The 22,687-nt window shown below is 36.4% G+C and overlaps 1 protein-coding gene and 2 pseudogenes across 1 annotated transcript; 2 read left to right on the forward strand and 1 right to left on the reverse strand.

The window, feature by feature from the left end:
* Nucleotides 1–7,172: 7,172 nt before the first annotated feature.
* On the reverse strand, nucleotides 7,173–7,628 carry LOC116137970 (proline-rich receptor-like protein kinase PERK9). Its single transcript, XM_031423662.1, has one exon. The coding sequence runs from the start codon at nucleotides 7,626–7,628 to the stop codon at nucleotides 7,173–7,175; it is 456 nt and encodes a 151-aa protein (XP_031279522.1).
* Nucleotides 7,629–11,612: 3,984 nt separating this feature from the next.
* LOC116138058 lies at nucleotides 11,613–15,367 on the forward strand (annotated as a pseudogene).
* Nucleotides 15,368–19,909: 4,542 nt separating this feature from the next.
* On the forward strand, nucleotides 19,910–22,378 carry LOC116137971 (annotated as a pseudogene).
* Nucleotides 22,379–22,687: the final 309 nt, after the last annotated feature.

Raw genomic sequence — 22,687 nt, forward strand, 5'->3', positions numbered from 1 at the left:
TCCATCTATAAATCTATACTGGAAAGATAGTTAAAGGCGATTGCTTATTGAGCCAAAAGTATGTTACATGAATGAATTATTTTTCTCATTGTTGCAATGATGAATTCACAATACGAAAAGCAAGTTATAGACTACCTCTTACATACGATGCACAGGAAGAAATTACACGGATTCAACGTGGTTTGGTTGACGATTAAGAAAAGAAAAAAAAACACAGAAATAAGAACCAAGTTTTGATTCAATGCATTAAAATAGTCAATGTGAATCAAGTCCCTCTTAAACCTTCTTGTAGATCCCCAAATCCTCCCTTAATGGCATCGAAATCATCACATGTGCCGCGGTTGAGTGCTCTTGTTCACATCATGAAAACTATACTTCATTATCAGAAATATGAAAAAAAAAAAAAAAAAAAAAAATGAAGGGAAATCAAAGCCAAAATCACAGTTAGATTGAAGATGAGGTGATTGAGTTAATGGTTAGCTGTACATGCTCTGGCAGTGAAATCAGTCTACAAGGAGTTCAAGTCTAGTTAGTTTCACTACCTACAAACAGGGTACTTCCTCTTTCACCTGTCCCTCGCTTTCTTGTATTTTAGTTCTTTTCATTTAGAATTTTGAGTGGATTTAATGCTTTAAAAAGCTGTGTGTTTTAATAGAAACACCTGTGGTTTTTTTTGTAAGATTTGACTGTACAAGCATATTGATATGTGGCTAAGATTTTGGCATTTTATGTCAAATTTATCGAGAAATTACATTAAATTGGTGCTGTTGATTGATCTGCAAATTAAGAGGCTTAGAGCTTATTATTGCATCTGTGTGAGATGCATTTGTGTCCAATATAATGTCTATCCTTTTTTGTAACTGTACATTTACCATAAGCTCATGATATTGGGTTAGTCTCTGATAGAGACTTTTTCTTTGCTATGCAACTAACTGACTATCTTTTACTAAAATTGTTCCTGTCGAGTTGTTCCACAATCTGCCCCAGAAAGTGATCAAATTCATGGCTTGCTGGATTGGAAAGAGGAAGGCAGTCGTTTGACATATAATCAAGATTAGTGGCAATTGGGTGGTAGAAGTCAACAACTTATGGCTAGCATGTCTCACCACGAGCTGAGCTCACCATAATCTAGCAGAGTTATACCATAATGATCCTGAGGACCCACTGGAAAACTCAGTTTGGAATGCTCTTGGTTTGCAAGGATGAATTTTTTTGTTAGAATGTGTGTCTAGACGCATTGGTTGGCCTAATTACTTTTGCGTTACTAGTAAAAATTGTTTCCCTTCCTTTTCCTAGTTCTATCTGTTGCCTTCTCTAAAACATCAACGATAGTTTAGATATGGTCCTTTGGTCCCTTATATGTTTGCCACAATAAAATCTTGAAATCTCTCCAAACCAATGAGATGTTCAAATTTGATTGAACAAAATGACCAACCAGCTCAAATGGCAATCTTTCTGTGGCTAAGTGGTGGACAAAGCCCTATGAATGTTGAACATTCTGGGCTTGAACAGCTTGTATCATCAATGCTTTGTACTAAAATTCCCTCTCTTTTTGAACATGTGCTTTGCAAAATTCTCACAGCTTTATGGAGGGACTCATTTTAATAACAAAATGGTGGATCATCACAACTCATACCTCGTCAACCCAGCCATAAAATCATCAAAAAAGAAAGGGACAGCAATCATAATAACAGGGTCTAGATTCTGGTTCTTCTTTCCTAAATGTTTTTTTTTTTACACTTTAACTCTTCTAGCGCAACTTCTAGCCCTCTGCCGACTTTAAATCAAATTTTTGGTTCCGTCCTTGTTTGGCCATCGAGAATATTTAAAGGCCCTTTGGTTTGGTTGAAATGCTTTCGGAATCAGTTTTACAAAAACTTTTTGACTAAATTGAAGTGAGTTGATTAACAATGAGAATGGGCAATTAGGCAACACGACATGTGTTAAAGAGCACAATGCCACTGAAATGATTTTCATGAAAATGTAAAACCAAAAGCTTCTTTTGGATCCAAGCTGGTGTCACAACTCTAAGCTCATACCTATCTTACACTAAACAAATCAAACTCAATTGATTCCATTCCAAACGACAAAAACCAAACCCATCTAAAACACCCAACACAAAAATAAATAGAAAATAGAAAGATTCTGCCTTAAAAGAAAGAACTAGAATAATTAGTCCACAATCCTTTTAATCTTTACTTGATTGCATTAACATTTAAGCCAAATCATAATACTTATTGCGACGAAATAGGCCATTACCACAGGCCGACTGCACTGTCAACTGAACCCTCATGGTGGTTTTTTATACAATATAATTAACTGAATAAGGCCATGGCAATTCTAATTAACCTTTACTGGTACATTAACAGTAACAGTAAAAGGGTGGATTTGTATTCACAACCTACAACAAATAAATTCAACATTTAACCCCTTATCATTAGGCTCTTAATAAGCTAAAATTACTGATTAAAACCAACTTAAGCTCCTCCTGTAATCATTGCCATCTCGCGCTGGTGAGACTCCATCCTCTGCAACCTCATGTCATTGTTGAACTTCTTGATGAAAGCATCGCCCTTCGATTCAACTCGTCCTGACTCATCGATTTCTCCCTCCTCAGAGACGCCTTGTCACTAAAGTCTCTGACTTTCTCAGCTCACGTTTGGCCCCGACGTGATCCTCAGGTTGTCTTCGTCACTATCACACCATCGCTATCGATGGTGTTCACCATGTTCTCCGCCGCTTTTTCCTCCTTTGCGGCGTTGACGGCAGCCCGTGGTGGCGTGTCCCACGTGTCACTCTTCTTCAGGTGCCGTTTCTGTGGCTTTCCCTGGCCTTCAGTGATCAACTCCAGGTGTCTTCAAGAGTTTCCTGAGTAACTCCTCAATTTTCAGTGAAATCTTCCGGTAATGCGGCGTTTGAGGCGGTTTCTTGAGATGGGTCGGTGAGTTTGAGAGTGGACAAAGTGGTTTTTTCTCTTACCTTCATCATCAACATGATTTTGAACCATTTGAGACCAGAGATCTCGTCATGAGGCTGCTGGATGTTGTTGACACTTTTTTGAAAGTTTTGGGTCTTTTCCGGGGGGTCTTTTTGGTGGTCTTGAGGCCACTTTCTTGGTGACTTTTTTCACAGGGTGGGGTTGTTTTGCCGAGCGAAAGTTGAAGAGGCGGCAATGAGATGATGATGAAGTTGAGAAGGATGTAATATAAGAGGAGAAAGTAAACTTCTGAAGAAAGTCCTAGCTTTGAAGAAACGAAAACATAGAGAAATGAAGTTGAATGTGTATGGAATTATTGCCACTTTGAACAAAATGACGTAGAAACAACCCAACTGACAAATTATCCACTTTGCACTCCAAATCACTCTCTCTAATCTACTCGTTTTCACTTCCAAATTCCGGTAAACATCCCCCATGGCGAGCTGAAAGTTCCCAAAAGCTTTTGAAAAAAAAAAAAAAAAACAACAACACGAGCACAAGAAAGACTTGAACTTCAATGGTGTCTAGTCATTAAAAAAGACTCAAAACCTCCATTGAAGAGGAGAAAAATGCAAACTTTGAAGGTTTCAATGAGAACTGAGAAGACAAAAACAAGAACGTTTTCCATGGTTTCAAAAACCACAGCAAAAGGAAGCCCCAAAAGGGAAAGATTAGACTAGCTAGCACAGACTGTACAACACTTCAGGGGGGGTCTGAGCGAGGACCACTAAAGGGGAGGGAAGAACAAGGAGGGGTTTTTAAGTTAGAAAATGGGTTAAAGGTCGTGCAAGTCTGTGGTTAGATGAAATGTGGACCGTTTGATGAAGGGAATTGGATGAAATGGTGGAGAGATAAACTTGCAGTGATTATATATAAAGAGAGAGAGACCCACGAAGATAATGGATTTGATTTTACTGCAAAGTTTTGATTTTGGATTAGTTAAAGATCATTAATCTTCCATTAACGCCGTTTTAAAGCCGCGGCATTGTCCTCTTGAGTGTCATTAATCCCTCACTTTAAACTCACAATAATTCCTTGACTAACAATATCCTCCCTCCAAAATCTTTTCTTTTATTATTTTATTTTTTTTTAAAAAATGTTTTCTTTGAATTATCGTGATACTCACATTGTTTTTAATATCGAACATGCATAACTTTGTCTGTGAATATAATATGTACCGTTACATGATTAGTATAGTATCATTTTTTTATTATTAAATTTGAAATATGAGTGTATTCGTATGCACAATGGTGAACATTTATAATTGCACACGATAAATGGTTAGATTGACGCATATGAGTCTGTCTCGTTGAAATTTTCTCTCTATGATAATTTTTTTTTATTAGAATTGTATTGTGTTATTATTATTATTGTTACTTTATCTAGCAAACAAACAAGTATTCTAAACCCTTTTTTACTTTATTTATTTTTTATATAATAAATAATCTAACCTCTAATTTAAAAATTTATCTTATTTATTCTCTCTACTTTTAATATTGGTCCTTAAAAATTGCATCATTGTGGTAATACTTAATCAATATTATCATCGATGATTTTTAATATTAATCTAACCCGGTTAAAGCAATTGAATTATCTTTGGCAAAACCTTAGAAATTGAGAGGAAGATGGTTTAAAGATTGATTTAGTGATTTCCAAGGTTGGATTAGAGAGAACACAATAAATGAAGAGTTTGGTGAGGAGGTGGTGCTTTAATTTAATTAAACTGAGAAGGGCGGGGGGGCGTATTAACATTATTGAAGACACAATAGTGAAAGAGGCTTTTTGTCTGACCCCAGGAAACATCTACCCACCAGTCCATTACATGATGCAAATTTCTTCTGTAAAACCCACTGCTTTTCTTTTCTTTTTAACTTAGCAACTTGCGGCTTCCATCCTGTCACCATTCCAAAACAATACATGAAAGAGGAAAAGTCGGGTCGGGTCGGGTCGGGCATATTGTTTATGCCTCAAATCCATCACATATCCATAATACATCTTTGTTTTGCCTTCAATTTGAAGTTAGTTCAAGTTCGAATTTGAGTCTAGATATTATACTAGTCGAATTCGAATTTATTATCTGATCTTAGACTCTCTCGTCTCCCTGTTGCTATCCTTAAGCATAATTCATTTTAATATTTAAAAAAAAAAAAACATATTTGGACAAGATCGGATCAGGTTGATTGAATCAATATTTAGACTTGTACTCAAACCTGATTTGGGTTTTTTATATTTTATTTATTTTTATTTTATTTTTAATCTTAGATTCATTCCTTAGATCTATTATTTTGATCATAGACTCTCATATGTCTCAATATTTAGACTAGTACTCAAACCAGATTTGGGTTTTTTTTTTTTTTTTTTTTTTTTTTTTTTTTTTTTTTTTTTTTTTTTTTTAGATTCATCCTAACATCTATTATTTTTATCTTAGGCTGTCATATGTGTCAATTGCTACCTCTAAGCACAATTCATCTCATCTACAAACTCAAAAAATCAGATAAATCATAATATTATTGCAGTAAGTGATCCCAATATTTAAACCCAAAAACTCAAAGAATGGAGTAAACTTTATTAACTATCAGACCAACCATTAAGATTTATCCTATATGAGTATAAATAACTAGTTTTATCTGAATTTATGAATTAACACAAAAACAAACCTTTATCCATAATTATTACGAACAAGTAATGTTACCTGAATACTATAAAACGAATCGAAAACAAGTCTTTAGGATAACGAATTGAATTGTTTGGGGGGATGATGATATCACAAATATGTGGAAATTGGAACCATCTCATCCCACTTGATAAACCTAAGTAGCATGCCTAGATTTAGCTCCCTGTGAGACTATGACTATATGTCAAATTACATCAATTTTAATCTTGAAGAGTTTTTCTTTTATTTTTCTTCCTCTTCTTATCACTTCCATTTTTGCTTGGTCTCACTCAATCATTCACTTCTTGTTTTTGGGGCTTTATGCCTAATGCCTCCATTAAATGTCTCCTATACTAGCCTCTACAATCTATTTTTTTGATTTCGACCATCTGTAATGTACTTGGGATATTTTATCTCATGAATGTCCACTTGTAAATTTGTCGGTTGAAAGATTTTATTTATTTTTTATATTAAATACAATTTAAAAATAATTTTTGGGTAGTTAAATATATTATTTTTTAGGTATATGAGGTACCGTGCGAGAGTAAGATCAGTTGATCAGGTTCCCTAGACGGTCTCATAGATCTGCATTAGAGTCTACTTAATCCTCAAGGTCACGGAATACCCAATAAATTTAATAAACCAATGTAATTATACAAATGTAGTAGGTACTTATTTTGCTACTAAAACACAAAACTCCCTCGATATAGAGAACCTCAGTGGTTAAAGAGTTTGCCATCTAGTCACAAGGAGAGAGATAAAATAAGTTATTTTTGCAAATTTTGCTACTAATAGATATTTTTCATAAGCTTTTTTGGGACTTATTTATTTATTGTTAATATAAAAATAAAAAAACCATTCTATGTAGTATTAAAGTTATAGTAATGAACATCAAATATATAACAAACTAAGATTTATGAAAACTGTAAATGTAACACTTCATATTAAACTATGATATTTCAAATTAGTAGGGTAAAAAGAAACATTTTCAATGGCCTTATTTAAGGGTTTAGCATTTAATTAAGAAGTTGACAGGAAAACAGAACCAGAGAAAAAGACAACCTTCTACATAATTTTTTATGGAAAAATAATTCTATAGCTCTAAATGAAGTCCGCCATTAATTAATAATGTCTCATTCAAGACCCCTTTGAATTGTCAATTTTCACATCTTTCGGTTCTTTCTGTATTCAAAGAACTTAAATCCTTTTCAACATGAATTTCCTCCATTTCATCAATAAATAAATAAAATGTAGTAGTATACTTGCTTTGTCGGAGTCATTGAACTCGTCCATCGGAACTCTATCAAGAAGCTATTATGGGAGCAGCAGCAGACAAACACTATACAGAGTAACAATTACTAGAACATTTATATTATTTGTTTCTAGGTTGTGTATTAGTGTCTATCTTATTAAAATTTGGCATTTGATAGTGTTTTCATTTATATTTTTATAAATTCAAGAAAAGGGAGGTTTCTTGTACCAGTAAAAGAATTTCTTGTGAAATGTCAAGTTGTCAAATACTTGGGCAAAGCATATTTATCATCAAGTAGGAACTATTGGTGGAGTAGATGTGGTGTTGTGGTGGAGGTGAAGCTTTGGTGGATCAGATGGTGGTGATGGAGATAAATTTGATGGTGAAGGAGGACTTGTTGGTGGATTGGCCATCGGTGGTAGAGGGGAATTCGTTGGCGGAGTAAATACTGGTGGTGGTGGAGGTGAACTCCTTGGTGGATTGATATTGGCGGTGGTGGGAGACGATGAACTGGTTAGTGGATTGGATGCTACTGGTGGTGATCGATGAACTGGTTGGTGATTAGATACAGGTGGTGGGGGTGGTGGTGGTGGTGGTGATGTAGGTGAAATGAATTGTTGAGGAGAAGGGGGAGAAGGTGTAGATGTCAATGGGCGTGGAGATGTATTTCGAGGAGGTGGTGGTGAGATAGGTGGTTGTGCAGGAGGTGATGGAGTAGAAGGTTTGATGGGGGAGTGGATTTGCATTAGGCTCAGAAGGTATGGAGAAGAGGCTGATGATGAGGTGGTGGATGGGTTAGATGGTGGTGGAGGGTGGTGAAGGTGGCACACAGGGGAGTGAATTTGGAGATGCACGACAATAAAGAAAATTTTGAGAAAAGAAAGAGAAAGTAGAAAAGAGAGGAGGAAAATTATCGCACTGTCTTTCTTCAAATGCAATTCACTAACAAATTATGATGAAAATGGTGTTGGTCATTTCAAACCTTATGGGTACAACTTGTCTTTACAACAAACATGGGTGGGTGCATGTTTCGGCCATAAATTAAAGGGTTGTAAGTTTACGCGAGTCCTGTGACGGGTTCGATTTTGAATGAAGAAGTTGGGGATTGTGTGTGGGTTTGCCTTCGCATCAAATTAGGATTCATTATGTGAAAAGTTGTGATTTTTGTTTGAGAGTTAGGAGTAGGCCGATCATTGAGGATTGTAATGGGGTCAGATTTGGGCCGTATTGTTTGAAATATGAAGGGATGAGGAGGATTTGGAAGCTGCCGCGTTGAGCAATGAGAGGGGGAATAAGGGCAATGCGAATGATTTCAAGTGGCGAGAGATGTCAAAGTCCCAATTGGTCGGTTTTGTCGGAAGATAAGAAGCTTGGGACTGTTGATCTAGCGGATTTGGGACGTGGGAATGGTGCAAGTTAGCATTTGAGAGAAGGAAATGGAGCACAAATTTACTGATATTGAAATATTACCGGTAACTCCTTTCTTTATCTTAAACTTATAACTCGATCAAACTAGTTATAAAATTAAAAAAGTGTTGTCTGAGATTATAAGTTAATAAAACTATTATAAGTTCTAAAATTAAACTGACATGTTGTTTATAACTTTTTTGAGTTTATAAGCAAAAAAAAAAAAAAAAAAAAAAATAGGTGAGGAGGTACTTTTTTTTTTCCACGTTTATAGCACTTTATTATAAAATAGTTAACCAAATTATTACCACTTTATCCCTATTTAATTTTAAAATTTCATCGTATAATTATTATTTGATAAAATAATATAGTATCATTTTTTTAGTCATTTAATAATAAAATGTACTTATAAGCTACATTTTATCAAACGTGTCAACATACTATCAACAATTATAAGTACTTTAAACAAACACATAGCTGTAAAATTTCAAATGCTTATAAGCTCAAATAAGCTTATAAACACTAACTGCTTATAAGCTAATTTTTATAAACTTAGACAAAAAACCCCCTAAGTAGTGACTTATTTGTTTATAACTTTTTTGGGTTATAAGCTGAGCTTATAAGCAAATATTTTATCAAACGCGTCAACTACTATCAGTCACTTATAAGTATTTTAACCAACACATAACTGCGTAAAATTAAATGCTTATAGCTTAAGCATTAGCTGCTATAAGCTAATTTTCATAAGTTCAGGAACACCCCCTTGTAGAATGTTTGATTTTTGTTTTATTATAGATAAAGGAGAAGAGTTTAGTGTTTCGTGATGTTGTAACAAACGTACATTAGTCGCATGTAGGTCTAATTTTGATCTATATTATTTGCATTTCAAAGGATTTTGGATCATATGAACAGAGAGGTGAAGGTGGATGGAGGCATGCGAGAAGTAGAAGAAGTGGGTTTGGAGCTTGTGTTGAATATGGATGCATGGGGTTTTCGGCGGGTAGGGATGAGATAATTCTCTTCTTTTCTTTTTGTCCTGTGAGCCTGCCTAGTAATATTGATTATATTTGAAGTTTACTCTTAATTCTCTGTTAAATATTAAGTAATTAACATATTTATTTAAAAAACGAGGTTGCTTAATTGATTAGCTGAAATCAATTCGACAGCTAAATAATCAAAATTAAATTAAATAAGCTAATGAGAAGTGACCGAGTTTGTCAATCATTTTCAAACTCATTATTGTTTAAGAGTAAATGAGGCCTACTAAGGCCCAATTAGATCTGGAATCCAAATTCTATTTAAATTTAATTAGATTCTTTATTGGTATATATTTAGAAATTTATTATTTTTATTTCTCTTCCGATGTCATAGTATTTTCTCATTATTTTATTGAATATTAAGTTTAACTTTTTATATTTATGTCAAAATTTATATCAAAATTTATACACCTTGCTTTAGCTTTCTATGATTTCTGCCATCCACTTCATCATAATCTATTGATCAAATTTTGGGCTTTTGCAAATTAATTAGTTTAATTTAAAGGGAGAATGACAATTTCCCAGCCTAAGTAAGTTTTCTACCCGAAAGGTTTGAAAAAAAACAACTTCCCACTTGTGCTACAAGCTGCTAGTGAAATCTATTAACTGACATAGTATAGTCATTGGAAAGATGAAGATACCTTATATTTGAATCCAAATCCATACCCAAACCAAACTAAAAAAATTATAAAATTTTGGAAAAAAAATCAGCCTATGATTCCCATGTAAGGTCTCGGGATGGGGCTTTGCGGTGACGTGATGAGTTCTTCTTCTCTAGCGTGCTTGCAGCGATTCCGACACTCCATGACTATGCCATCACCAACATGCAAATTTTCATCGTCAAATTGCGAAATATCTCAGTGGTTCAATTGAACTTACTTAAACTTGAAGAAGAAAAAAAAAACTTTATATTTATAGTATTTACAATTTTGAGTCCAATTAAATACAAAATTGAACCCATTCAACTTTGAAAAAAAAAAAAAAAGGATATATTTTATAATACTTACAATTTTGACCCACTTAAATCCGTATTGACTGCATGAAATTTACTACAAATTTATTAATTTAATGTTTTGAACTCACTCAATAAAACTTTGGATACAACTATATATATATATTCAATAAAATCATGTTATATTCATTATATTCTAAATATACCTATATTAAATTTCATTACGATTTTGACGCCAATTATTCTTTTATGACAATCTGTACGAAAAATCAAAAAAGAAACAATATTGATTCCATAGTGGATTTTCTTGTCCATTCTTTGGAAAACAATTTATCCAAAATGATAAGTATTAAACTTTTATTACTTCGCATCATATTTTTGAGGACCTAAGCAATGTTCTGAAAACTGGACCGAAACGCGGTTGGATCCCAGTTCGACCGGCAATTGGTAGCAAATCCGGTCCGATATATATAAAAAACCGTTATTTTGATTTAAACCGGATTGGACCCTGTTGGACCACCGGAATAGTGCCGAATCGCGGCCAATCGCAGCTAAATCTTGTCGGATTCTGGCATCTTTGACAGAGAGAAAACACTCCATTCGACGTGACGACATCTCCACGACCAAACCCATCCATTTTCAGTCGCCGTCATCCAGCCTTCGTCGATCGCCGTCCACCTAAAGTTTACACGAGTCGGATTTTCTTTGTTGATTCGGCGAGTTCCAAAGCCAATGGAACTCCTAGCACCACCATCAGAGTCGCGGCACCTACAACACAAAGCCTCAAGATTCCAGCTTTGATTGGCCGTCGATCTTCGCTGCCGCCACACTAACCAGAATCTTCAGTAATAGGGGTGTTTAGATAGATTCAAAACTAAGGGAGCATTATAGGAGTGTTTTTGATGAGTTTCAAACTTTTAGGGACTAAAATTATTTTATAAATTACGGCCACATCCGACCAATCCAATCTGTCAAACCGAAAATCGGACTCTTGAACGGATATTGTCCAATCGGTTTTTAGAACATTGGACCGAAGGCTAGTGCTCTACGAGTTAGAAGGGAGTGAAGAGAGACGGTAACGCAGCGAGCCCTCTCATTTGGTTGGTGTATTGTGTGAGGACGGAAAGAACCACGTAAGCACAAATCCATATCTCATTCATATTCATTATCAACCTCTTCTTTTCCTCCTCTCTACTTTAAATCAAAACCTAACCTCTCAATCTCTTCAATTAAATTAAGGATTCACGTCGCCTTCAATCGTTGCGCTTAATGTTATTGGTTTTATAAACTATTTGGATTGAATCCATTGCAAATCGATTCCACAGACAAACTAAACGGGCTGGAATGGAAGACGAAGAAAACACACAACCCCATCAAATTCCAGACCAAAGTTTACAGAAGAAACACCAGTTGATGCTGGAGCGTCTCTCAAATCGTCACCAAACTCGTTTGAAACCCGCAAAGTCGACCACTCGACTCATCCACCTCCGCCTTCCTCTCCCGCTTCAACGACTCCAAAAACTCCATCACTTCTCACCTCCAAACCACGACGGACCCCTCTCGTCTCCAGATATATCCGCTTCCATCTCCGCCCTCGAGAAACTCGTCGCCGAGAATTCCTACTCCCTCCCCCCTACGAAGTCGATCATCTCTCAAAACCATCTCGGATTTGAAGCAAAATCTGAGAACTTGTCGGCCCAGTTGATCCCCAAAAGAAATTCGCCTTCAAAAAACAAACCACCAAAACCCAAACCCAGATCCGTCAAAATGATGTCATTTCAGAACCAAATGAAACAAAACCAACGTCAAATTTCCCGGTTCGTGAATCCCGGGTTTCGAGATAAACAAAACCAAGTATTGTTCCGAGACTTTAAGGGTTCTGAAATTGGGGAGTTTACGTTAGCGGGTTTGGACTCGTGTGAGGTGAGATTATTGGGTTGTGTGAACGCTCTGTTTGTTAATAAATTAAAGGGTTGTAAAATTTACGCGGTCCTGTGACGGGTTCGATTTTGATTGAAGAAGTTGAGGATTGTGTTTGGTTTTGGCATCGCATCAAATCAGGATTCATTTTGCGAAAAGTTGTGATTTTTATTTGAGAGTGGAGTAGGCCGATCATTGAGGATTGTAATGGGATCAGATTTGGGCCGTATTGTTTGAAATAGAGGGATTGAGGAGGATTTGGAAGCTGCCGGGTTGAGTGAGGAGACGGGGAATTGGGGCAATGTGGATGATTTCAAGTGGTTGAGAGCTGTTCAAAGTCCCAATTGGTCGGTTTTGCCGGAAGATGAGAGGCTTGGGACTGTTGATCTGGCGGATTTGGGATGTGTGAATGTTGCAAGTTAGCTAAATGAACTCTACAGGGTTTGAATTTGATTTCGTATTAGGTAATTTTGAATTTGATTGGTTGGATTCTTTACTTGTATGCTTGTTCAATGAGTAGAAATGAAAATGGAAATTTTGGCGGGTATTAAGGTTTTTTTTTTCGTTAATGCTTTTTATAATAAAACTGTTTGATGGATGAAATGGAGCAGTTTTAAGTGGTTGTGAAGGATTTGTAATCAAATTGAATTCTGGATATTTGGCAAGTTATATGCGTGCCATACAGCTTTGTTTATTTAGGGCAACAATAAATCTTCTTAATTGTTTTCTTTTGCTCTGTTAGCTGCCTCACCTGTATTGAATCCACTTATGCGAAAACACTTATTGCCTTGTAAATGATGATATTTTGCTGTAGAGTTGAGCATAATTAGCTTTTTCTTTGGTGCGTTTGCATGTTTTGACTGCTCTTTCTTTGTTATGCCAGTGTTAAGCTAGATTTAGTTACTTTTGGTTGTTGTGAATGTTTTGCATCATTCTGAGGGTCAATGTTAGAACCGATTGTAGCCACATAGGTGAAATGGGCATTGGTTGGAGTTAAGAAATCATGGCCTTTAGTTTTTGTTTGGAACCATGGTGTTAGTTTCATTGGAAATGATTTCATTAAGTCTTGATGAGGAACAAAAGAAAACAAGATTACTTTGTAGTCATGTTTAGAAACAGTTAATATTGCTTTTGTTTGTAGAATCGGTGATCATTTTAATGGATTCTTATATTGGTTGTAACTTTCATGCTGACAAAAAATAGACTTATCAGTTGTTGCTAATTTACAAAAGCATGTAGCTTATATGTTATGACATCAAATGTGCATGTACATTTACTAGTCCTTCGTCCATCTATAAATCTATACTGGAAAGATAGTTAAAGGCGATTGCTTATTGAGCCAAAAGTATGTTACATGAATGAATTAATTTTTCTCATTGTTGCAATGATGATATTCACATACGAAAAGCAAGTTATAGACTAGCCTCTTACAACAGATGCAGACAGGAAGAAATTACACGGAGTTCAACGTGGTTTGGGTTGACGATTTAAAGAAAAGAAAAAAAAAAACACAGAAATAAGAACCAAGTTTTGATTCAATGCAATTAGAAAATAGTCAATGTGAATCAGTCCCTCTAAAACTTCTTGTAGATCCCCAAATCCTCCCTTAATGGCACGAAATTCATCACATGTGCCGCGGTTGAGTGCTCTTGTTCACATCCTGAAAACTATACTTCATTATCAGAAATATGAAAAAAAAAAAAAAAAAAAAAAAAAAAAATGAAGGGAAATCAAAGCCAAAATCACAGTTAGAATTGAAGATGAGGTGATTGAGTAAATGGTTAGCTGTACATGCTCTGGCAGTAGAAATCAGTCTCAAGGAGTTCAAGTTAGTTAGTTTCACTACCTACAAACAGGGTACTTCCTCTTTCACCTGTCCCTCGCTTTCTTGTATTTTAGTTCTTTCATTTGAATGTTGAGTGGAGTTAATGCTTTAAAAAAGCTGTGTGTTTTAATGAAAAACTCTGTGGTTTTTTTGTAAGATTTGACTGTACAAGCATATTGATATGTGCTAAGATTTGGGCATTTATGTCAAATTTATCGAGAAATTACATTAAATTGGTGCTGTTGATTGATCTGCAAATTAAGGCATTAGAGCTTATTATTGCATCTGTGTGAGATGCATTTGTTGTCCAATATAATGGTCTATCCGTTTTTGTAACTGTACATTTCATAAGCTCATGAATTGGGTTAGTCGGTGTGATGCAACTTTATTCTAAAATTAGTTCTCAGTTTTATCACATTAAAGACTGATCAATTCATGGTTGTATTTTCGACTATAAATATTCAGTTTGTTTTAAATGTGTCCATGGAATATGTTACCTCTGCTATTGTAAATTTTGCATCACTCATTTAAGTCATTTTGCTGGATTGGAAAGAGGAAAGGCAGTGCGTTTGACATATAATCAAGATTAGTGGCAATATGGTGGTAGAAGTCAACAACTTATTGCTAGCATAAGATTCTCTGAAGTGGAAAGCTGAAAGAGACGTGAAGATAGAGTTCTTTTATTTGATGATCTTCATATAGACAATATATTGAGCTGAACTTTGTTTCTGACTCTTAACAATTGTGATGTGCCAGTGAGCAATTATGCATTCCAGCGAATGAAGCAGCTGGAAAGGGACAGAAATTTTGGCAGCCACTCTTGGTTCCTTTTCAACATCTTGTGCAGTCTCATTATCCTCCTCTTCTGGGCCAACCATCATTTGAATAATACACTCCCAGTTTTTCTGACTTGTCACCATTACTACCAAAACCACCGTGGTGATGTGGTCCTCCTGAGGCCCTACATGTGAACCATGGAAGAGATTTGCGGGGTATAAACATATCTTTTGGCCTGTTGGAGATCAAGCAATGGGGCATTCTCACCACGAGCTTGAGCTTCACCATAATCTAGCAGAGTTATACCATTAATGCTCCCTGAGGACCCACCGGGACAACTCGTTTGGAATGCTCTTTGAGTTTGCAAAGGAGGGAATTTTTTTGTTAGAATGTTGTGTCTAGACGCATTGGTTGGCCTAATTATCTTTGCTAGGTTACATAAGATAAAAATTGTTTTCCCTTCCTTTTCCTAGTTCTATCTGTTGCCTTCTCTAAAACATCAACGATAGTTTAGATAATGGTCCTGTGGTCACTTATATGTTGCCACAATAAATCTTGAAAATCTCTCCAAACCAATGAGATGTTCAAATTTGATTTGAACAAAATGACCAACCAGCTCAAATGGCAATCTTTCTGTGGCTAAGTGGTGGAAAACGCCTATGAATGTTGAACATTCTGGGCTTGAACAGCTTGTATCATCAATGCTTTGTACTAAAATTCCCTCTCTTTTTGAACATGTGCTTTGCAAATTCTCACAGCTTTAGGAGGGGACTCATTTTAATATACAAAATGTGGGATCATCACAACTCATAACTCGTCAACCCAGCCATAAAATCAATCAAAAAAGAAAGGGACAGCAATCATAATAACGGGTCATAGATTCTGGTTCTTTCTTTCCTAAATTTTTTTTTTTTACACTTTAACTCTTCTAAGCGCAACTTCTAGCCCTCTGCCGACTTTAAATCAAATTTTGGTTCCGTCCTTGGTGGGGCCATCGAGAAATTTAAAGGGTCCATTTGGTTTGGTTGAAATGCTTTCGGAATCAGTTTTACAAAACATTTTTATGACTAAATTGAAGTGAGTTGATTAAACAATGAGAATGGGCAATTAGGCAGACACGACATGGTGTAAAGAGCACAATGCCACTGAAATGATTGTCATGAAAATGATAAAACCAAAAGCTTCTTGGATCCAAGCTGGTGTCCACAACTCTAAAGCTCATACCCTATTTACACTAAACAAATCAAACTCAATTGATTCCATTCCAAACAGACGACAAACCAAAACCCATCTAAAACACCCAACACAAAAATAAATAGAAAATAGAAAGATTCTGCCTTAAAAGAAAGAACTAGAATAATTAGTCCACAATCCTTTTAATCTTTACTTGATTGCATTAACATTTAAGCCGAAATCATAATATCTATTGCGACGAAATAGGCCATTACCACAGGCCGACTGCACTGTCAACTGAACCCTCATGGTGGTTTTAACAATATAATTAACTAGAATAAGGCCATGGCAATTCTAATTAACCTTTACATGGTGACATTAACCGTAACAGTAGAAAGGGGTGATTTTGATTCACAACCTAACAACAATAAAAATTCAACATTTAACCCCTTATCATTAGGCTCTAATTAAGCTAAAATTACTGATTAAAAACCAACTTAAGCTCCCTGTAATCATTGCCATCTGACGCTGGTGAGACTCCATCCTCTGCAACCTCATGTCATTGTGTGAACTTCTTGATGAAAGCATCGGCCCTTCGTGTCAACTCGTCCTGACTCATCGATTTCCCTCCTCAGAGACGCCTTGTCACTGAAAGTCTCTGACTTTCTCAGCTCACGTTTGGCCCACGCGACGTGATCCTCAGGATTGTCTCGTCACTATCATCACCATCGTATCGGGATGGTGTTCACCATGTTCTCCGCCGGCTTTTTCTCCTTTCGGCGTTGACGGCAGCCCGTGGTGGCGTGTCCACGTGTCACTCTTCTCAGGTGCGGTTCTGTGGCTTCCCTGGCCTTCAGTGATCAATCTCCGGTGTCTTCAAGAGTTTCCGAGTAAAACTCCTCAGATTTTCAGTGAAATCTTCCGGTAATGCGGCGTTTGAGGCGGTTTCTTGAGATGGGTCGGTGAGTTTGAGAGTGGACAAAGTGGGAGTTTTCTTCTTTAACTTCATCATCAACATGATGTTGAACCATTTGAGACCAGAGATCATCGTCATGCTGCTGGATGTTGTTGACACTTTTTTGAAAGTTTTGGGTCTTTTCGGGGGGGTCTTTTTGGTGGTCTTGGAGGCCACTTCTTGGTGACTTTTTTCAAGGGGGGGGTTGTTTTGCCGAGCGAAAGTTGAGAGGCGGCAATGGAGATGATGATGAAGTTGAGAAGATGTAAATATACGGAGGAGAAAGTAAACTTCGAAGAAAGTCCATAGCTTTGGAAGAAACGAAAACATAGGAAAATGAAGTTGATGTGTATGGAATTATTGCACTTTGAACAAAATGACAGTAGAAACAATCCCAACTGACAAAAGTATCACTTTGCATCCAAATCACTCTCTCTAATCTACTCGTTTTCACTTCCAAATTCCGGTAAAAACCCCATGGCGAGCCTGAAAGTTTCCCAAAAGCTTTTGAAAAAAAAAAAAAAAAAAAACAACAAAAACAGAGCACAAGAAAGACTTGAACTTCAATTGTGTTATAGTCATAAAAAAAAGACTCAAAACCTCCATGAAGAGGAGAAAAATGCAAACTTTGAAGGTTTCAATGAGAACTGAGAAGACAAAAACAAGAAACGTTTTCCATGGTTTCAAAAACCACAGCAAAAGGGAAGCCCAAAAAGGGAAAGATTAGACTAGCTAGCACAGACTGTACAACACTTTCAGGGGGGGTCTGAGCGAGGACCACTAAGGGGAGGGAAGGAACAAGGAGGGGTTTTTAAGTTAGAAAATGGGTTAAAGGTGGCAAGTCGGATGAATGTGGCTTGGATGGGATGTGATGATAGGAATTGGATGGAAAATGGGGGGAGATAAACTTGCAGTGATTATATATAAAAGAGAGAGAGACCACAAGGAAGATAATGGGATTTGATTTACTGCAAAGTTTTGATTTTGGATTAGTTAAAGTCAATAATCTTCCATTAAAGCCGTTTTAAAGCCGCGGCATTGCTCTTATGAGTGTCATTAATCCCTCACTTTAAACTCACAATAATTCTGACAACAATAATTCCTCCTCCAAAATCTTTTCTTTTATTATTTTATTTTTTTAAAAAAATGTTTTCTTGAATTATCGTGATACCACATAAGTTTTTAATATCGAACATGCATAACTTTGTCTGTGAATATAATATGTAGCGTTACATGATTAGTATAGTATCATTTTTTTATTATTAAATTTGAAATATGAGTGTATTCGTATGCACAATGGTGAACATGTATAATTTGCACCGATAAATGGGTAGATTGACGCATATGAGTCTGTCTCGTTGAAATTTTCTCTCTATGATAATTTTTTTTTATTAGAATTGTATTGTGTATATTATTATTATTGTACTTTATCTAAGCAAACAAAGTATTCTAAACCCTTTTTACTTTATTATTTTTTAATATTAACATGAAATAAATCTTTAATTAAAAATTTATTTATATATATTCTCTCTACTTTTAAATAATTTAGGTGAAGTTTGTATATTTGTTGGAATAAGACACTTTAGTCAACAAAAAGAAATGGCTTCGGAGGATGAACTGTTCATTCTGTCTGGGCATTAAGAGTCTTCTTTTTCGGTCCCAAATTTGATTTACTAATAAGTTAAAATAAGGCAGAGAAAGATTAAAAGAGTTACACGTAGCTTAGGAATTCTTAACACACCTGAAATTGTTGGTGTTGGCTGGCCATGATTGAGCAATAGGAGGAATTGGAAACCATCGATTCCCCCATCCCCAAGCTCTCCTTCTTAGTAATCCCATTTTCCGCTTAAGAAGCAATTGTCTGTTTAGATCTGTGATCTATAACTCTTTAAGAAATGGACTACAAATACCTTGCGTGGGAATCATTCAAAAATGTATTAATATAAATAGTAATACAACACAAAAGTAAGTAGGAAAATAAACCTATTTCTACGTGATAACTCTTTGCCAAAGACGAGATCTTATTACCCGAATCGCTTCTTGTATACTGCCACCAAAAGATCGGTGTGAATACGGGCAGATGCACTTTCATCTTGGCCAGAGCGTCGGCACACTGAAGAAAATCTTTTAGGATCAAGACTATGGAACAAGTGATACTGTTTTAAGTCAACGAATGGGATGACTTTTAGACGCACCCTAGGTTTGGTGGAAGTATCACATTCCACCCTGCTTCAAGGTAAATTTTTCTTTGACATCATATTCAACATCTCTATACTCATCAACTGATAACAAAAATAAAATCAAAACCAAATATATCATAATATAAAATATAAGACAACTTAAAATAAAAATAAAATACCTAAAATCTCTAGATCTACTTGATCATGGCAAATAGCGACGACTTAGACCTAATCACGTGTTTAAATTTTTATTTTTTGACGTGTGTTTAGATTGCCCTAGATTAGGGTTTATTTAGGTTTAATTTTGTTTGAAAGTTTATATATTTTGGAAAGAAAAGACATAAATGCTCTCTTAACTAATAAGTTTAACCATTTGATGCTTAAAATTGGTAGTAAGTTTATGAAATCAGGGGTATCAATTCAATCACAAAAAGATTGGGCGGGTACATGTGATTCGGAGAATTCGGCCCCACATAAAGAGACTGGTTACCAAACTTTTGGAAACCCGTAAGTCGACTAACCCGACTAGTTTATAAATCCGAAAATTCGGCCTTTAGAAAGCTAAGACTTAAGAGAAGTCAGTGCCCGACCTATCTTTCGTCAAGCAAAATATCCAAGGGCTGATGTTAAACTTGAAATGACTTGATGATTGCTAAGAAGTGATTAATGGAAAAAAGTTCTTGGAACGAACCTTGATAAAAATTCATCAAACAACATCCATAACTACACTCCTGCGGACTCGCGCCTACTCAAATCCACAAACAACTAAACGACAGAGCACTCTGAAACACCATTTATGGAATGGATAACGAAGAAAACACAAAAACCCACCAAATTCCAGACCAAAGTTTACAAAAGAAACACCAGTTGATGTTGGACTTATCCTTTCAGCTGGAGCGTCTCTCATATCGTCACCGAACTCGTTTAGAAGCCCGCAAAGTCGACTCACCCGACTCATCCACCTCCACCTTCCTCTCCCGCTTCAACGACTCCAAAAACTCCATCACTTCTCACCTCCAAACCACCACCGACCCCTCTCGCCTCCCAGATATCTCCGCCCTCGAGAAACTCATCGCCGAGAACTCCTACTCCCTCCCCTCCTACGAAGTCCGACCATCTCGGATTTGAAACAAAATCTCGAGAACTTATCGGCACAGTTGATCTCCAGAAAGAAAATTCGCCTTCAGAGACGAACCCACCAAAACCCAAACCCAAACCCAGATCCCACAAAATGATGTCGTTTCAACACCAAATGAAGCAAAACCAAAGCCAAATTTCCCTGTTCGTGAATCCCCAGGTTTTCGAGATAAACAAAACGAAGTATTGTTCCGAGACTTTACTGAAATTGGGGAGTTTACGTTAGAGGGTGACTCGTGTGAGATGAGATTAGTGGGCTGTGTGAACGCTCTGTTTGTTAATAAATTAAGGCCCAACAACATGCACGCACTCATAGTTTTCCGTAAAAGACAAGTTGGCACCAAAAGTTTTGGAAATGACAAAATACTACTTTCCGTCAAAATCAGTTAATGAATTCTATTTGAAGGAGGACAATATGGTAATTTGAGTTCAGCCTAAAAAAAATCGCTTCCTTCTCTTTTCTTCTTTCTTTTTATTTTCTTCAAATTTTTCTACTGTGTCGCCACCAAAGAAAGCAACATCATTTTCCCTCCTTTTTTCTCTTATTTTTCTTTCTTCTTCTCTTCCACTTCAATTTTTTTTTTTCTCTTTCGCAGATCTACCCAGCCACTTCTCTTTTTTCTTCTTTTTCTCTCCCCTCCCTTCTCCTCTCTTTTTCTTATTTTCTTTGGCCTGTCACTTCTCCCTTCTCCTTTCTTTGGTCGGAGTCATTGAACTCGTCCATCGGAACTCTATCAAGAAGCTTATTATGGGAGCAGCAGCAGACAAACACTATACAGAGTAACAATTACTAGAACATTTATATTATTTGTTTCTAGGTTTGTGTATTAGTGTCTATCTTTATTAAAATTTGGCATTTTGATAGTGTTTTCATTTATATTTTTATAAATTCAAGAAAAGGGAGGTTTCTTGTACCAGTAAAAGAATTTCTTGTGAAATGTCAAGTTGTCAACTACTTGGGCAAAGCATATTTATCATCAAGTAGGAACTATTTGGTGGAGTAGATGGTGTTTGTGGTGGAGGTGAAGCTTTTGGTGGATCAGATGGTGGTGATGGAGATAAATTTGATGGTGAAGGAGGACTTGTTGGTGGATTGGCCATCGGTGGTAGAGGGGAATTCGTTGGCGGAGTAAATACTGGTGGTGGTGGAGGTGAACTCCTTGGTGGATTAGATATTGGCGGTGGTGGAGACGATGAACTGGTTAGTGGATTGGATGCTACTGGTGGTGATCGATGAACTGGTTGGTGGATTAGATACAGGTGGTGGTGGTGGTGGTGGTGGTGGTGGTGATGTAGGTGAAATGAATTGTTGAGGAGAAGGGGGAGAAGGTGTAGATGTCAATGGGCGTGGAGATGTATTTCGAGGAGGTGGTGGTGAGATAGGTGGTTGTGCAGGAGGTGATGGAGTAGAAGGTTTGGATGGGTCTAGTGGATTTGCATTAGGCTCAGAAGGTATGGAGAAGATGGCTATGATGATGGTGGTGGACTGGTGTTAGATGGTGGTGGAGGGTGGTGAAGGTGGCACACCAGTGGGAGATGAATTTGGAGATGCACGACAATAAAGAAAATTTTGAGGAAAAGAAAGAGAAAGTAGAAGAGAGAGGAGAAAATTATCGCACTGTCTTTCTTCAAATGCAATTCACTAACAAATTATGATGAAAAATGGTTGTTTGTCATTTTCAAACCTTATGGGTAACAACTTGTCTTTACAACAAACGATGGGTGGGTGCATGTTATTCGGCCATAAATTAAAGGGTTGTAAAGTTTACGCGAGTCCTGTGACGGGTTCGATTTTGACTGAAGAAGTTGGGGATTGTGTGTTGGTTTTGCCTTCGCATCAAATTAGGATTCATTTATGTGAAAAGTTGTGATTTTTGTTTGAGAGTTAGGAGTAGGCCGATCATTGAGGATTGTAATGGGGTCAGATTTGGGCCGTATTGTTTGAAATATGAAGGGATTGAGGAGGATTTGGAAGCTGCCGCGTTGAGCAATGAGAGGGGGAATAAGGGCAATGCGAATGATTTCAAGTGGCTGAGAGATGTTCAAAGTCCCAATTGGTCGGTTTTGTCGGAAGATAAGAAGCTTGGGACTGTTGATCTAGCGGATTTGGGACGTGGGAATGGTGCAAGTTAGCATTTGAGAGAAAGGAAATGGAGCACAAATTTACTGATATTGAAATATTACCGGTAACTCCTTTCTTTATCTTAAACTTATAACTCGATCAAACTAGTTATAAAATTAAAAAAGTATTTGTCTGAGCTTATAAGTTAATAAAACTAGTTTATAAGTTCTAAAATTAAACTGACATGTTTGTTTATAACTTTTTTGAGTTTATAAGCAAAAAAAAAAAAAAAAAAAAAAAAATTGGTGAGGAGGTACTTTTTTTTTTTTCCAGTTTATAAGCACTTTACTTATAAACTAGTTTAACCAAATATATTACCA

The sequence above is a fragment of the Pistacia vera genome, unplaced genomic scaffold (genome assembly GCF_008641045.1).
Source record: "Pistacia vera cultivar Batoury unplaced genomic scaffold, PisVer_v2 Contig338, whole genome shotgun sequence".
Taxonomy (NCBI): domain Eukaryota; kingdom Viridiplantae; phylum Streptophyta; class Magnoliopsida; order Sapindales; family Anacardiaceae; genus Pistacia; species Pistacia vera.